The sequence below is a fragment of the Molothrus aeneus genome, chromosome 9 (genome assembly GCF_037042795.1).
Source record: "Molothrus aeneus isolate 106 chromosome 9, BPBGC_Maene_1.0, whole genome shotgun sequence".
NCBI lineage: Eukaryota > Metazoa > Chordata > Aves > Passeriformes > Icteridae > Molothrus > Molothrus aeneus.
Window position 1 is genome coordinate 22,696,199 of NC_089654.1, and position 18,197 is coordinate 22,714,395.

An 18,197-nucleotide genomic window follows, 5' to 3' on the forward strand; every position below is an offset into this window, starting at 1 on the left:
GCCAATGCAATGATTGTACCACTATGTAATACACAATTTTCTAAGGGAAGAAGCCCTTGAAAATACTGTAGAATATTCACAGTTTGAATAATTTTGACCTAGTGTTCAGATTATTAAATTTAATTTAAAAATACTGAGATATTTATTTGTCCATGCATGCAGTCCTTTTCTAATATGTCTATTTGGTAAGGGTAGGAATTTATTTGAAAATAAAGCCTGAGTTTATCTAAAACTAATAATATATCAGCTTTGGAGAAGCTGATATATTTTGACTGCCTATTTTAAATCTTTCCCAAATCATAGCATCTTTTTTTACTTCTAGATAAAGACACTGTGCACCCTTCAGAGTTTTCAGCTGTAGGGAGCATTAATTTAAAATTTAAAATTTAAAATCCTGAGGCTTGACCTCAGGCTCCAGCCTGGTATAGCCATCTTGATGGAATATCCCCATAATACACATTAAAATACAAATACTTTCTGTGCAAAGAACATCAGCGAATTCTTAATATCTATAAAGTAAGATAAGTATAAGGTATTTTGTTTTACTATTTTGACATTTGGCTATTTAAATATTTTAAACTATTTAATACACTCACTAACTACATAATCTAATTGGAGGCTGGTAAATTGAGCTCTGCAGCATTTAAATCTTAAAATCAATAATTATTCATCTGTATAATTTTTTTCTGCTTTGAACTTTCTGCATTATACACAGTAAGAAAAACAGTTGCTATTCCACACATTCACAACATCTTCACAAGAAAGTAAAGAGCTGACTGAGTTTGCTTATTTACAGTTTCTTTCTCTCTCTCTCTCTCTGTCATGTGGGAAGATTTTGGTACTGCTTAGGAATAAATGAAACTCGGAAAAATAACAATATCTAAGCTTCAAGCAAAATGCTCTTAGCTGAGAGAATTTCAGAGGTTTCATGGAAGAGCTGTTTTATATAATCTTTTATTTTCATTGTAATGTTAATATCTATTCTCTAGAAGCTGGTATTAATACACATTTTTTTCACTTCACTTAAGGTGTCTGTGGCTGTAATAAGTCTCTTTGAAACTCTGTTGCTAAGTTATCTAAGTTACAAGGTAAGTATTCTTTGTTACTTTTAGGCAGAATTAATTAAAAAATAATGAGTTAAATATTTCAATCTAAAGTTTATGTACCTGTGCCCATGCTGGTGTACAAAGCAGGGAGTTGAGAAAAACACACTTTTCGAGGATGGCATAAAACACACAGGCAGCCCTGTTTCCCAAATTTATGAGCAAACTCTAATATCTAAAGAGTGGAAGTCAATAATTAAATGCTCATTGTTTTCCATTGTAATTTGAAAACACATTCTCAGAGGTGACCTTGATTTTTTGACACTGATTTTAAGTTGTGCAATTTTATTTGTCTGTCCATAATGTATTGGACACAATTGTCATTGATTTGAAAGCTGTATCTACTCAATACATATAATTCAAGGTTTAGTCCTCTAAAACTGTGCCCAGAAAAACTAGGCCAAGACAGTACTTAAAAAAAAAAGATATCAGATATTTACATACTTATGTTCATCTGTTTGATGCTATTGGAATATAATTTCAAAATGTCTTGAAGTCATTTGATGTGAATACAATCTATTTTTGTATTTGCATTCTCCTTTAAAAGTTAATTTTTTAAATATAATTATTCAGTTTTCTTCATTCCATTTTGTTCTGCTATACTCTGCATTTTTAGTATCTCTAGGAGAAAACCACTAAAAGCATTTGAAATCATTTACCAAAGAAAATATGAAAATACTTGGTTTCTAAAGCTGAAAATATCTTGGGGGATAATTTTTTTTTTGTATTATACTTTGTATTACTGACACTCAGTAGCTATCAGAGCCACTGCTGAATTTAGAGACATGTATTTCAGTGTGCTTACCGAGTGATTATGGCATGAATGTTTTCCTTAGTGCCCAATAATGCTAAGAGGCTTGCAGTTGTCCGCTGTCTAAAAATTATTCTTCTTAATCCTTGGAGCATATATTATTTAAAGGTTGGGGTTATAAGTGCAAATCAATTATGAGCAGAAATAGTCCAAAATTTATATCCTGGTGTCTAAACAGTAAAGGGCAATCACAGTTTGTGCTGTTCCTGAGTTTATTGGGCAGCATTTTATCCTTATCCATTCTGCTTGTAATTTGTTTCAGTTTCAGTGGGTACAAAAGATGAATTCTTGGCAAATCTGCTTCCATGAGAAGTTACTCATCAGTGTGTGATGGATGGGAAGCTCCACTGATTTGCTGCATACACCTGCCACAGAAGTTGAGGCAATTTTGTGATTCCACTCCCCTTAAGAGAAAGAACTAAGGGATTAATCTGAGGAACAACAAAATTTGTCAGTCACATCAATCCACTTGATGCAAACGCCTTCTTTCCTCTGGTCCTGTTTTCCTAGTTTTATTTACACCATTCTCTTGAAGCTAAGCATGGTATTATTTCACCCACCGTAAGGCTTTTCTGCACAGCCAAGGTGACCAAGGGTGCCTTGGTTCATGTAAATCTGTGGCAGGTTACTTATTTTATGGAAACATTTTCAAAGCTTTCACCATTAAGGTAACTAACTTCTACAAGTCAGAGAATTAGCAAGCGAGAAAACAAGAAAAAGATGATTGTGTTTGCATTGGAGTGCACATTACTAGGATTTCACAAATAACCTGTAAAATGAATAAAACAGTCATTTGAGAGAATACTCTGAGATTGACCTTTCTGATACCTGGTCCATGACATATGAGAAATGATTCAACATGCAGAATAGTGAGGGCAGAGTAGCATATCATGCTACTGTGATACAGTGAATTTGCATTTTTTATAGCTTTTAAATGGAGAGGAATGCAAAGGATGTAGCACTGTGTTGTGATGCTGATCACTTGGATCCAGCAATGGAAGGTTTACAATCTGCATTCTCACAGCCTGAAGTATTACAGGAAGGTTTGTCCTTAGGCAGAATTCTGAAAGATGTCTAAGTCAAAACCCTCCATTGTCAAAAGTTACCAGAGACATCTGGCAATGCTGCTTATGCCTGGTGCTCAGGTACTCTGAGGGCTTTGAGCAGCATCATACATTCTCACTGCAAAAGGCAGTTTTGCAGAACTCATGATGCATTTATGCATTTCCATGTGGAAGCCAGAATCCTACAGCTGCACACATCCCTAATTACCTGGAGCCCATCCATACTGGCACTTTGCCTGCACAGTTAAATTATGTGACATTTTTTCTCTGTAATGCAGAGGAGGAAACTCCTAATGTTAAAAATGAGGAAATTTGTGAAATCACAAAATGGTTCAGTTTGAAAAATCAGATTTGATTTTGATTTTACTCTTCATACAAAACCCTCTCAGTTTGCAGCCTCATGATTTCACTTGTATGTCTGACTCCAAACAATTGCAATTATGTGGAAGACAATAATCCGTGTCCCTAAGGTATAGTGGCTTCCAGATGTGGAGAGTTAAAAATAGAGAAAGAATTATATATGATATAGAGGTTGTATTTAATTTTAAGTGGCTGTATCTGGTGGTTATTTTTTCAGGGAAGATGAACATGTTATTGCAACTGAAAATATAACGCTCTACTGTAAATTCTTGTAATACTGCCATGGTATGTGCTACACTATTATTGCATTACCTATGATGGAGTCCTGCTACACAGCATTAGTAAAGCTGTGAGTCACTGAAGTTCAACTACCTTCCTTTTCTAATATGTGGATTTTCATCTCAACATTTAATCAGTCACAGCCACTGCGCAGATTTGGAAAAAAAGTAGAATTATCCCCATCCTGTTGCTAGCAGTAAGCAAATTAAAAGATCAATGCCACTCCACTGAAATATGTGGGAAGACCTCTCATTTCATGGAAGCAAGATCAAGTTCCAAAAAGCCCTGAAGTGTTCAGAACAACACTGTTCTGAAGTGTTGGTGGCAGAAACAGAGAACTTGATATTGTAGTCCTAATTCAAATATTAAACACTTGATTTGTTCCTTACTTCCCTCGCCAAAACAGACGGGAAAGAAAAAATACAAAGTAAAGATAAATGATAAATGCAAAGTATGAAAGGAAGGAGATTTAAAAGTACATATCTTTTACTTGGGAAATACATTATGATAACCTGTAGGAAAAAGGATTCACAGTGATCTATATTCCATATTCACATTTTCCACGTGTTTAAATCTGAGATGAATGATATTCCTGAATTTCAGGTGTGGGAGAGACTCCCTGTGTTTCATTGGGTCATCACATGTATTTCTCTTCAGAAATTTGTTTATAAGCTGACTGACATTGTGGGGTTTTTTTCCTTTTCTTTGAAGGGAAATATCTGGGAACAAATTCTGAGAATACCCTTTCTCCTGGAAATAATTAATGCTGTCCCTTTCATCATCACGGTAAACATATTTGAATTAATACATTTGCACATTACACTTCTATAGCTGCACAAATATTCTTACTTTTTAAAAATAAAATTTATTCTAATGTGGATGATGAGTTTGTGCCTATGGGAACAGAAATTTGCCAACAAGAAGAAGATAATTTGCTGCTGGAGTAAAGCCATACAAATAACTTTTCACTTCTTCTTCCATGGGCACAATCAAAACCAAAACCCTCTAACTCCAACTACAGCACAAGCAATAAAATAAACCAGATGGTTGTAGAAATGTAAGAATCACTCATGTCTGCAGTGAAAACTGACTGTGTTCCTATTTTATCTAATTATCTTGCATGTGGTTAATCACAAAGGAAGACAAAAATGTTATTTAAAGCCAAATCTCTCACTAGAAACACATTAATAGTAAGTATTTTTCCCAAGTTTTTCATTGCTGCTTGAATAGTAAAGCTCTATTCCTCATCAGAAAAGCTCCTAATGAATTTGTTAATTCTTCTTGCAGATTTTCTGGCCAGTCCTAAGAAACCTGTTTATTCCTGTATTTTTAAATTGCTGGCTGGCAAAGCATGCTTTAGAAAATATGATTGTAAGTATGCAAAGGAAATAAATATTCTAGAGTTGTGAGTTTTTTTGTATATTGTCTTTAGTGGGATTTTGGCAGTACAGTCTAACCGTAATAGGAAGCTAACCAGATCTGTATTTAAATTATCCAAATGGTCAAGCATTACTAAACTGCTTTCTGCATCAAAATGAGAAAAAAGTAAGACATGAAATGAAATCTCAATTAGTATAAATTGTTACTGTGCCAATACAGGAAATGGCAGTGGATGGTTCTTTTGCTACTCTGCCATTCATACACAATTGCAGGGAACTCAACTGTTAGGCCATAATTGGGCCTTGCAGCCTGTAATTTGTAAGCTAGACATGAGCAGACCTCAAGGCAGCTTGCAATAGGATCAGAATTGTGCTGGGATGAACAAAGAACTACTTAAATAATCACAGAATCACAGCTGGCCCTTCTGCACCTTCTGTATTATCAGAAAATGCGTAAGTGCATTTGGGTGACTGCATTGCTATCAGGGTACTGCATATTTCCTCTACAGAATCAGATCCTGACTTATTGGTTCAAAGCCAAAAATAACACCTATTTTCCATTACTACAGAATGATCTTCACCGAGCCATCCAACGCACACAGTCTGCAATGTTTAACCAAGTCCTCATTTTAATATCTACCTTACTATGTCTCATCTTCACTTGGTAAGTGGCCAAATCCCCTCTGTTTTTATTATACATGTTGGCTTGCCTGGTGGAAAGCATGCAGTGAAATAAGAAGGGTGAAACACTTCAGTGAAAGTGTTAACTACCACCTGTACTGCTGGGGTGTGGATGCACTGGGTTTGGAAACAGAATGTGCATGCATGGGAAAAGGAATCCTTCTCACTCTAAGGAAGGAAATACAGATGATGCAAAAACACAGGGGGAGCTTTACATATATACCAACCTCAGCAGAGAAGTCACTCACATGTGAAGAGTACCAACAGAAGTAAATTGACCCACACCAAGGTCACCTTCCTCTGTCTGCTGGGACAGAGAAGAGTGTGCAATGTCTCAGCCATAAGACTTTGACTGAGTCAGGTTCCCCTAAGGATTACAGGGCATAGCTGTTTATAATCCAGATTACAGACAGTGCAGAATGCATTAATCTAGAGTACTGATGGCACTGGATGGTAGGTTCAAACAACCAAAATGTATTACTCTGAAGAACGTTTTGCTGCGAGAAAAACTTCACATGCACAGGAAACGCCACTCCATTGCCCCATGTTTACATTGTGCCAGAGAGATATGGTGTTAGCCAGGGCTGGAGGCACATGAAGGAGACTATATGATTAGTCTGGCTATCCAGTAGCTCTGTAGCTTACTTAACATACAGAACTTTCTCATCAGGAGTGCCTGAGAATTGAGAATCATACTCAGGGGGAATACAGGGCTGTGTACGGTGTGATACAAGCTGGTGTACTAGAGGACAGTGAAGAGAGAAGATGGTTCTGTGTGGAAAGGCTAAATCACCTGTATTTGTTTTGCCAGACAAGATGCCTTTAGGTCAGCACATTGATAAAGTTTGGTGTGTCATTTTGGAGACAGTAATTAGATATTCTCCTACTTTATTTCTCTAGCTTGCTTTTCTGATAGTCACTGTTATGTGCTGCCTTACCCTTTTGGTAATAAGTGTAACATAGCACATGGCTTTTTAGAGGAGAAGTTTGCTCTACCCAGGCTAAATGAATGATCCAATTTTACCCTCTGTCTTAGGGCTACACACATGCTTAATAACAAATGCTGCCTGTTCTAGACAGTAATGAATTTTTGTGATATTTAATCTCCTGTTGAACATGATGTAATTTTATATGCATAAGGACTTGGACATTTTTAATTTTGCTTTTTAGTTTTTTAAAGTACAAGGTGCTATTGAGTAAATATTCCTTCACCTCTTTTACCTCCGTACTTCAATATTTTACTGAAATGCTGCACAGCAGCAAAATGCTGCTCACCAGCAAGCACTGTGGTAACTGACAGTAAAACATGCAGGAAGTGGCAAGCTCACCTGTAATTATGGCTGGGCTCAACAGCTGCAGATACTGCTTCATTATAGTGCATTATTTACTGACCTAGGACTGACCCTGCTAGACTTGAAAATAAGCTAAATGAAATGAAGACACCCAATGAACAGTAACTAAGGAAACTTTTTGGCTGAGAATAGTAGTTCAAACATCTGCAGCTTCTCTAAGACTGGAGTTATGTTCAAGTGATTGTTACTCTTGTCTATGTGAACACACATAATGGCATTTTTACACATTTTTTCTTTATACTACTGGTTTTATATTTAAAAGACCCAAAACAACATCTATAAACAGTCCAACTCAATTAACTTAAGAGTCTTTGATTATGTTATATCTATTGCAAATTTGAGAGGAGTGTTTAATTTTATAGACATCATTAGAGCTGATATGAGTTCCTTCCTGCTGAAGGAGGACCCAAGTCCACTGCTGGAATCTGTGCACCTAAGGGTGCCTTTCACCAGACTGATCTTTCATGTTTTCTGCAAAGGCAGGCAGTACCCAGGTCAGTATCCTCAAACATGTCTGGGAGCCAGCACTGGCACAACACACAAAACTTTTCAACCATCACCAGTCTGTTCTCATAAGCATGCTTTGGTTCCATTTAGAAACACTGCCCTGCTCCATGTAGTGCCATGGCTTCAGTAAAGCAAAATGACTAAGCCTGGATTAGTACAGTGCCTTCAGTAGCAGAGCACTTTCCCCTCAGAGGATGAGGGACATGCTCATGGTGTGCTTTTGGCACCACTGGTACCTGCCCTCATGGAGCCTCCCTGCTGACACTCAGGGCCTGGGTGGATTCAACTGAAACCCCACAGCCCCCATAGCTCCTGCTTGCCAGGCTTGTGCCATCTGCTGCAAGAGCAACATCAGCACTTGTGAAGCCAATATAGCTTTAAAACACAGGGTTTTCTGTTCAAAGCCACCTTTTTTTGGCAGACACATAGACAGAGATGGAATGGAGCTTTTTATGGGAATTACATGATAAGATGGTATGAAGCCCAGAAAGATTCCTCATTGGCTTTGTTCCTGTCTGCATATAATAAGAATTTTCAAAATAACTTTACCATAACTAGCAGGAAACCCACAGAAAATGATTTTCACCTCATGCATCATTTGTAAAGCCATCATTTACATCTCTTAAAAGTAGTGGTTACAAAGGCACGTGCCAGCTTACGTCTTACAACTCAGGTGGAAGCTTTCCAATGAAAACTAAAAAAAATAAGTTATCTGAGGTTACAACTGATTGGCTAATCTCACAGTTTTTAGATACCATTTTTCAGGCTGTCCTTTGCACTTAGAGTACAGTAGAAAAAGACTTTTTCTGTGTTTTTGTACAGCGCTGACAATTTTCAATGTTATTATGGAACAAACAGTAATCACAACAAAATTTATGCTCTACCCCACTCTTTGCTCTTTGGTGATAATTGTTTATGGATGTGGGGGTGGAACTCATTTGCAGGTCAGTAAATCTATAAGACCATTTTCAGGTATCTGTAATTTATAGATTACATACAAGGGTTTTTTTTTTCTGTCTTATTTCCTGACTTCAAAGATAGATTAGGCTGTCCAATGATTTTCTTTCTTTAAACATCTCAGTGGCCTTGTAGCCAGAGCAATTTTACATCTACTAAAATATGTGTGCTCCAATATGACAGACTGTTCAGCAGTTACTATTGAGAGTGTTCTACTGAGAGTTACAGACCTAGTCATAATATGTGTTGTGTCATTAAGCTAATGGATGTTTGCACTTGTTTGTCAAATGGAATACTAATTATTTCTGTAAACTGTACAAGAAGACAAATAACAGTGAATGAGTATTTCAGGCATCTTTGTGTGACACAGTGAATCATCTATTAAGAGTTATTTTGAATTTTAAAGCAGTGTTAGTCATATATCACCAGAGTAGAGTGATTAGCTTGTGAAGGAAGTGGCTACAAATTCTTTGAGATGGACAGTTATTTTTTCATACTCAAACCTGCCCAAACTTTGCTTATGCTTTCATGGAAAGCTCACTGAGGTCAGTCTTAACATGTTTTTACACTTCAGTGCTTTCAGCATCAGAAAATAAGGATGTAACAGTAACTTGCAGAATACCTGTAGAATGCCAGTGCTGTAGCCTCAATGGCAGTTACCCACTCACAGTTCTCGTCCAGAGGAAGCAGTAGGAGTGAGTTGCTTGAAGGGATGAAGACAAATCCCAACAATGATGTAGTCCAAACAAGACAAGTCAAGACTGTAAATAATACAAAATGAATTATTCAGCTATTACAAGAACCCCACAAAACACTGAAGTAATAGCAGTGATACTTTTCTTTCTCTGAAACAAAGCAGATCTGTCAGGAACGTGTTTGTTTCAAACACAGGATCTCTGTTTTTTGTTTTGAAGTATTCCAGTGCAGTGCTCTCCAAACATCAGCAAGTAGATCTGGAAGTAGGGCAGTACTGGCTCATGCAGTACCTTTCACATCCATTGGAGCAATCCCACCCTCCCCCTGTCCTGCTGCTCAGTTCCTGGAACCAGGGCAGCCTGGATGGGTGCTTTCTCTGGGCATGTGTGCAATGAAAATTCAGGTCGAGTTCAGACACTGCTTTAACACTTCCTTAGGTGAGGGGATGATGAAAAGGCTGTGCAGCTCCTGGGAGGTCAACAGCAAAGCATTTCCTGAAATATCCACTTGCCATTTGTGAGGAAATAATCTACAAATTCAGCTAGAGTTTATGTGAAGTACTGCCTTCTGGGAAAAACCGTGTGCCTGAAATCAAGGCCAACATTTTTGTGAGCTTTGGTAGGAGAAACACATATTGAATACAGTTTATCTCTTTTAGGTACAGAAACTTCTAAGGTGGCTTTGCTGAAATATGCTGTATGAGACACGTGCAAAAACAGTGTTGCCAAAAATAGTTGCTAATTCTGATTATTTAAATGAAAGAAATTCAGATAAAACTCCTAGAGTTTCTTTTGGAATTTATGGGATAGCCACACTTCTTTCACCATTGCTAGCACTGGGATCCATCTGCTTACATGCCCATGATTAGTACTTAAATGGCCAAGGCTTTTCAAAAGGTGAGCAAATGTAATAGAAAATTACCATGAAAGAATGAAATAAACCCCGCAATTGTTTCTTTGATTAATGCCTTTTCATATTTTTATGCAACTATTGTATTGTGACAAAACAGAAATATTACCATATACAATTTTCTTTTTTGCTAGCTCTGTATTTGTAATAATACACTTAAAAATATTTTTGCATATTTAAGTTCAAGAGTTCAGATCTGAAAAAAGCATGTGGTTGATTAGTGCTTTTGAGGAGTGTTGCTGAAGATTGTAGGATAAGGATGGGTGCTGGTTGGCTGTTTGTGAAAGGCAGATCAGAAATCATGTATTACAGGGAGAGCAGAAGTATTGAAGCTCAATCAGAAGTCTTTTTGGCTACCCATCAAAGACAGTTTCTATGGAAACCTAGATAATTATACAGTGATTTTCATGCTATTTTAGTTATTAATTTGGTAGTGACATAATATTTCCTTTGTTAATCTTTTTAGATGTTTCTACATAGTTATTTCTAAAATAATTAGGTCAGCATCTTTCCCATGGCTCATGCAGGGAATTCTCTGAGCCACTGATGTAATGGAATATTTAAAACTAGACACAGACACCAGCAAAATTAATAACAATTTAAAGAGTCTATTTACTGTGATCTGTGGAAAAAAGTCATAAAGGTTAGAAGGTTCAATCTCAATTATCTTCTTAGTGTGAGAGATACATTTGTAGTCATCTTGTTTGCTTAAAATAAAAAATAATCAGACTAAATGATAGCTCAGAAAGCTGCCTTCACAAAGCCTCTCTAAAATGGAGTATCAACAGCATTATTTATAAGCAAATTCTCCTATTTGGAATATATATAGAAATATTAAATTAAGCAATTAACAGTGTGATTATCTTCTTTTATTTCACCCTGGAAAATGAGTCAGCTTCATGTACTTGTGATCTTTTCAAACTACAAACTTTGCTAATTTGACCAGGTTGCAAGTCATTTGTTAATCTGAAAATCAGTAGTTCCAAACTGAATGTAGATAAAGGTGTGCAAAGTTAAACTTGTATAAATTTGAAAGGCAAAATTAACTTACCCACATTTTTTGGTCTCTGTTGTAGCACACAATATCTCAGTATTTCAGTACAATATGGTGTGTACCTTTACATTATGGGTCAGGTGAATCATCCTTTGACAATTAATGTAATTGCAATTTCACAGTCTGTCCTGTGTATAGTATATTCTATAAATCAGTATTTTAAATTGACACTGGGAAGAATTTTCAGCCTCTCTTGCAAGGCCTTTACTCTTGGTGGAAGTCAGACATTGAAGCACTTACTTACCTTTCTGAAAGTTCCAGCCTCTATCCTCTGAAGCATTTTTATCTTTCTCTTCTAATAATTTTTTAATGCCATGTGAAGTACTGAAACTTCAGTAATCAGAATATACATATTTAAGGAGAGTGCAAATCATTTACTCAAAATTAAGCCCCTGCCCAAAAAGGAGATAAAATGTCACTCAGGCTCTTTCCCAATATTCCCCAATAACTTCCATGGGACGTAAAAATCTCTCTCAAATAGAAAGGGCTGCTAATATTTACATCAATAATCTTGACTAAATTTCATTAAAGATGCATTGAGAATATTAGGGAGTCACAATATTTTGGAAAACGTTATGGACTCTGAATATGCAATTGGGAGAATTTCAGCTTTTATTATCATGACATCTTGCAATAGAGTAATAATATTACCAGATACCATGACAAGCAGAGCTTGTTCTGGCAGCAGAGACCAATTACCATTACAAATGGAGGAAAAAAAAGCAAATGATTTTGAGTCATATAACATTTGGACTGTTAGAAATACAGTTCTAAGACTGCATTTCTATGGTGTCCTTTCTCCAGCAATTGTATTTCGAATTCTGTGAGAGATAATAAAATCAAGCTTATTGCGAATATTAACTAATTATGGCTTGCCAACACATGCAAAGCAACATGTAAAATTCCTCAAAGTTGGTCTAAATGCATTCCTGTTCTTGTTCCATTGCAGGAGCAAACCATAAAATAGAGTGACTGTGAGGAATCTGTAATGCCTCAGTAAAATAAAAAAAATTAAATGTAGCAAAATATGTCATAAAATGGGGTTTGGAGAAAATCTAGAAGTGATTATCCAAAGAGCAAGGATAAATAAGGAATAACAAAGAAAAATAGAATGCTATATTCCATTAAAAAACCCCAAACAATGACTGTATTTTAATATGTGCAACATGCATTTGAGATGTGCATGTTTTCAAAATTATCAACACTTGACAAAGATGCACAGGAAAAATGCAGCCAGATGAAAGGATTTGACATAGGGAGCCAGAGAAGTGAACTAAGCAGGCATGCAGATTATTAGGATGTAAGTTTTCTAATTGCTTTCCATTGTGTTATAAACACACAAACTTGTAAATAGATCCCTTGTGTGAAAATGTAAATGTTACATATGCAAAAGATGTTTGTTACCTTCAGAACAAAGATGACAAGAATAACTTCTTGTTAAAAGTAAAATGCTGGAATGAAAGTTGATCTAGAGAGTAACCAGAGACTGCAGGATGTGAAATACTGTGGGATCATACTGGCAAAATAAATCTTAGGTTTTGGTTTGGATTTGGGAAGACGTAAATAAAAACGGGTAAAGTTCCCCTTAAAGGGTCAATTTGATGTACAAAATAAGTGTTAGAACCTTCAGTCTTCCATCTCTTTCCTTACAAGAAGGCATTACATTTCATAAGCTTCATTTTTTCTTTGCACTAAAAAGAAAAACCTGATACTCACATGCTGTCTTTGAAAATATTCTATCATTTTAGACAGTAGCAAATAGAATGCCAAGTGTAACAATGGTGAGTAACTGTGTTGAGAATGTTCATGGTAAATACTTCACCATTCAGTAGCTGGCATCAAGCCATCATCACTCACAATTCCTGGCTCAAAAATGAAGTTGTCATTAGCATGCAGACTTAAAAAAATAAATATATCTTTCATTGACTGATTTATTAGGCTGATAAACCATTTATATTACTTTACAAAGATTTGGTGTTTGTAGTGGTTTATGCTAACACATGTAACTGTGTTATCAGATGCCATCAGCTATTCTGGTTCTCCAGTGGGCATTATGGTGATTTGGGATCAGCATAACTCTTCAGTGCTTTATTGGCTTTTGTTGTCTGTTTCACATTCCAACTATATTTTAAGGGTGTGAAATTTAGCAAAGTTCATATTTCTCAAATGAGAAAGAGAAGAGTTAAAGAAGTTGTTTGATATGCCTTTGGCCATACAAACAGAACTTGACTCCAGCCTCCAGGAACTGTTCCCTCACTCTGTGTCTGTATTCAGCATAACATTCTGGCATGTTGAAAGCACATCTCAGAGGCTTTGTCAGAGATCAGGTTGTGATACAAGTTCATCTAAAAAGAAGGGTTTTAATGCACTTACCATGGCTTTTAAAAGGAAAAAAATTACATCTAGAATGCACTAAAAAAAAATCTATTCTGTATAGTTGATATTCCATTAGAAATTACTATAATGTTTAGACAGATGTTTTTCAAAGAAGTGAAGAGTAGAGGCACAGTCAGCCATAGAGTGTCACACTTGGGTGATAAATACACATAAACCAGTAGTTTGTAGATATAGACATTTTAGGGTATAATCTAAATAAAAAGCATTCAGTGGATGCTTTTTATCTGATTAGTGAGTTCTGTACTTCCACTAGCAATTAAAACCTTCTAAAAAAAGTTTAAAAAGTTAGTACATTAGTTGAGTTACTCAACCTCAGTAAAATAGCTATTATAAAGGAAGTTAGATATATCCCAAAAGCTGAACATATGCCCCCATTCTTTGCTCAAACACAGGTGTATTTTTTTCACATTTCTGGAAGTTGTGCATTTCTGCCATATAGAAGTGTATATTAGAGTGGAAGTGCCTGAGTCACAGCAATAAGGCACTAAAAATAATCCATGTTCATTTATAAAAACTGAAGACCAAGCCATGGGTTGACTTTGTGGACTGCAAGCTTAACAGCAGGCATGAAATGTGATTGTCAGTTCCTCTGGGCACAGAGCACTGTGATGACCCTGCAGAGCAAACAGGGCATTCCCTCCTGCTGAAGGGGTAGGGGATCACAGCAGAGGCAGGGCTGTTTAGAGGTACCCAATACATTACAGTCTGCTGGGACTGCAGGCTTTGTTCAGAACTAAACTCTTTGTGGCATTCCATTTCAGTTACTTTTTTTTTATATTTTAGGTCATTATTACCATTGGCTTTTGTACACGACAAGCCTTAGTCAACTGCTGAGAATGAGCACTTAATCTGCTTTTTGGTTTAAATACAGTTAAAATATTTTGCAAGTTTCTTTTCATTAGAGATGAGCAGAGGAAAAACAAGTAAATGCAAATATCTTACGCAAAGGAGTTAAAAATAAAGTTACTGATGAGAGGGCACAGCTACATATGGGCATGTACTTGCATTTACTAAAATTGGATAAATCACTGAATATTTCAAGTTGGAAGGAACCCATCATCAAGTCTAACTCCCTGCTCCTACAGGGTTACCTAAAACTAAATCATATGACTAAAAGCTTTGTCCAGATGGTTCTTGAACTCTGACAGGCTTGGTGCCAGGACCGCTTCCCAGGGGAGCCTCTTGCAGTGCCCAAACACCCTCTCAGTAGAGAAATTTACTTCTGTTTTACCTCTCCCTGTGGCAAAAAGAATGACCGTGGGTCATCTTTTAAGTGTCCTCCTTCACTTGATCTCTTTTTGTTCACTTCACTAGCATTTGAAAACTATAAAAGAAAAAAAATGCACAAAATATTCAGCCAACTTTAAGACAAATATGAAATGCTTCCTCTTGAATATTCAGAGTGAAAATCTAATTTTATGAGTTGTAGTGTGTGTGTTTGTAGTAAGAATAAAATCTTACTGAATATTCTCTATTCTCCATGGGACAAGCAAGGGGAAAACATGCCAGACAAAACATACCAGAGATTATAGAATATGCTGTCAGTCCTGGTAGGCACAGTGATCTTCCTTCTTCTTCCTCCCTGCCTTCACCTCTCTGGTGTTGTGATCATTAATCCTATTTTCCTGGCTGGTGGATGAAGTTCCCCTTCTCACCCACGTGTCTCCTGTTTTTTGGTCATTCTGACACCACCTGTGCCCTTGTTTTAGATGATGAGTATTAATTACATACACTATTTTTTTTCCTAAACATGCTTGTGTTTGTTAAACAGTTAAACCTCGCATTTCAAGAGTCTTGTGAGGTTTTGGATTTCAATGATTTCTAAAGAGAGTAATATGTATACACCCATTTGAATTTCAGCCAAAGTAACTAATAGATTTGGAAATTTTTTTTCAAGCAAGCACATTGTCAAAACAGGTGTCCCAAAGAAAATTTCTCTTTCAGAAAATTTTAAGTATTAGAAGTTCAGGATTTTTCACTCAACTAAAAAATTTCATTGAAATCACCGGATTTCAATGGAAACCAGTGTTAACTGTAGTGAGGAGCAGGAGGAGGAAAATTATGATGATGGTGAAATCCCAGAGTTTGCTGATCAAACTGAACAATACACAGGGAGTTCAAAGTATACAAGCTCTCTGGCTCATGGCTAAAAGAATTGCTGGGTTTCCAAGCAGGAACTCCAACCATAGAGGAGTCTACCCTGTAAAGCATGACAGAATATATTGCTTTTATCTCCTCACAGATTACCTCCTGTAATTTTCACCCCATTACACAACCTCTATTTAACACTTCCCCCCTTTCTGGTGTTTTAGCAAACCTAAGCATTAAGTCTGGTGCTTAATTATATCTTTTTCACAGGCCAGTTGTTTCCTTGGCCCTGTCCAAAAGGTTGTCTCTAGCTAAGACTGTAGGTCAACAAGGAAGTGACTCTGAAGTAAAAACACCTTTCCAGAAGGAACACAAACAAGGAGAATTTATTTATGTGGCACACATTTTCATGTGTGCTCCTGTTTTTTTAATAACAATTGTTATGAATTAAAAGAGCCAAAGCATGCCATGTGAGTATTTAAAAAAACCCAGGCTATATTTTAGATGACATTGCATTTCCATACACCCCTTTATATCTTTATCTCTGCAGTGAACTTTCTGCTCATCAGGAATCTGCAGACAGTCTTCTAAATGGACAGATTGGGTATATCAGTGCACTTTTCTTGGGTCTGCCCATAGAGCCACCCCTCTAAGCAGCTGTGTGGACGCTCCCCTTGCAAAGCAGCAGCACAGCAAATGCTTCCATTTAGTTCACTGCCTGTTTGAAATGTCTTTGCCTTAAGACTGTCATGGAATCTAGCAGCTACATTGAGGACAAAGGGAACACACAATGCAGAGGGTTTACTTTTGTAAATCCAGATTCAGCAAACGTTGCTGGCAAGCTGCAGACCTCTCTCTGTAATTATTGGCCAGATTTTCTATTTCTAATGTTGACAGGAAGGTTACAGATCTGACAGTAACTGGTGGCCTTTGTTCCTTACTGTATAGGTGACCTCACTGACAGAGGTACCAACACTTAGAATACCTAGGCATATGAAAGAAGCTTAAATGATGCCAAATTTGTGCATGTAACAGCCAAAATATTGAAGGGAAACACTCACCATGAGAATAATGACCATAGATGAGTCAGTGTTTTTACAGGGCATCTTGAAATGCAAGAAATGTACACCACTGTCCTCACATGATCTGACTAGAGCCTTTTATCTTAAACACTCTTTCTATATTTAGTTTCCAGAAGGGAGACCAATAGAAAGTTTCCCATTACCCCAAGTCTCGGGAAATTTAAGCTGGAAAGGGAAAGTCTACTTGAGAGCTTTCCAAAGGGCTGCATGCCTCATGGCTGTGGTTAAGGGGGATAAGACAAGAGGCATTTGATTCGAATCACTTGCAAGTTTTAGACCACTCCAGCCTGTATTTGTTACTGGTTTGAGTTTCACAGCAGGATAAGCACTACAAGAAAGTCCATTTTCCTGAATATTACTTATCTGTTATTTTTTTAAGTTCTTTTTTGTTTATTGTGCTAGCAACCATAAAATGTTGCAGCTGGAGTAAGGTAACTCAGCTTGTCCTGAAGCAGTTGTTTCAATAGCAGCAATGAGAGCAGCAAAAAGAAGTTGCACTCAAAGAGCAGACAGATGAAAGGCTGTCAAGGAGATATAAAAATGGATGTCAGCGTAAGGACGATCCATGAATATCCTTAAAAATCAAATGAAAATGCAAAGTCTGATAAGGAGAGAATTTTGACTTAACAATAAAATTAAATCCACTTGACATTAAAATATGCCATGACTTGAGTTAGGTTTAAAATTAACAAAAGGTTTCTGTCACTAGCTAACAGAATATTCTACATGCTGGGTTAGCTTTTTCTTATGCACATTTAACAAATACTCAGATAATGAATCTTTCAATTGTTAGTTCAGTTTGATTGAGGGAGTGTGGGTGGTTTGCATAACAACTGTTACACCATAAGAGTGTTTCAAAACTATTGCAAGAAACATTAAACATGATGTTCTAAAGCATAACTTACCGGGTGTATTAAATTAGAGGTTTGAATTTGAATTTTCCAGCACAACACATACAATTTTTGAATATTATAAATAGATTACTTAATTATTCTTCCCAAGGAAGGATAGGTATAGAATGTCACCTAATTCTGTAGCACTCTGCAGGTGAGGAGTATCTGGTGGTTAAGGAGTGAGTGCACGATTCTGTTTCTCGAGTAGTTCCTGACTCCTTGTGTGAGCAGACCAGAGCCTCAGGCTCCAGCAGGCTCTTGGGTGCCACAGTGTTGACACACTGAAGCTGGGCTGCCAAATTTTACTTTGTTTACCATCAAAGCTCAGAGGCAGACTGAGGGCACACACAAATACAAGTGCTCATTTGAGCTTAGAGGCTGAAGTGTGGCCAGACCTGCCTGTGCAAGCACACTGAGCTGAAGGCTGCCCACAGAGGCACCCTGCTAGTGCAGCCTCAATGACCAGAGCTCCTCAATTGCAGCTCCACTTCTTATCCCACCAAAGGCAGCAGCAGGAGTAGAAAGGTTCTCACTCAGATTCAACAAATATTTATATACACTTGGTCATTTCATAATACCCTATTC

General features: G+C 36.9%; 1 protein-coding gene across 2 annotated transcripts in view; it reads left to right on the plus strand.

Moving 5' to 3' along the window:
• Positions 1-18,197, plus strand: part of KCNT2 (potassium sodium-activated channel subfamily T member 2) — a 114,971-nt gene that overhangs the window by 37,481 nt on the left and 59,293 nt on the right. For both annotated transcript variants that reach the window (XM_066555497.1, XM_066555498.1), the window contains exons 6-9: positions 1,029-1,088; positions 4,329-4,403; positions 4,905-4,988; positions 5,566-5,660. In XM_066555497.1, coding sequence (XP_066411594.1) covers positions 1,029-1,088; positions 4,329-4,403; positions 4,905-4,988; positions 5,566-5,660 — 314 coding nt within the window. The remainder of the gene's footprint in view (positions 1-1,028; positions 1,089-4,328; positions 4,404-4,904; positions 4,989-5,565; positions 5,661-18,197) is intronic.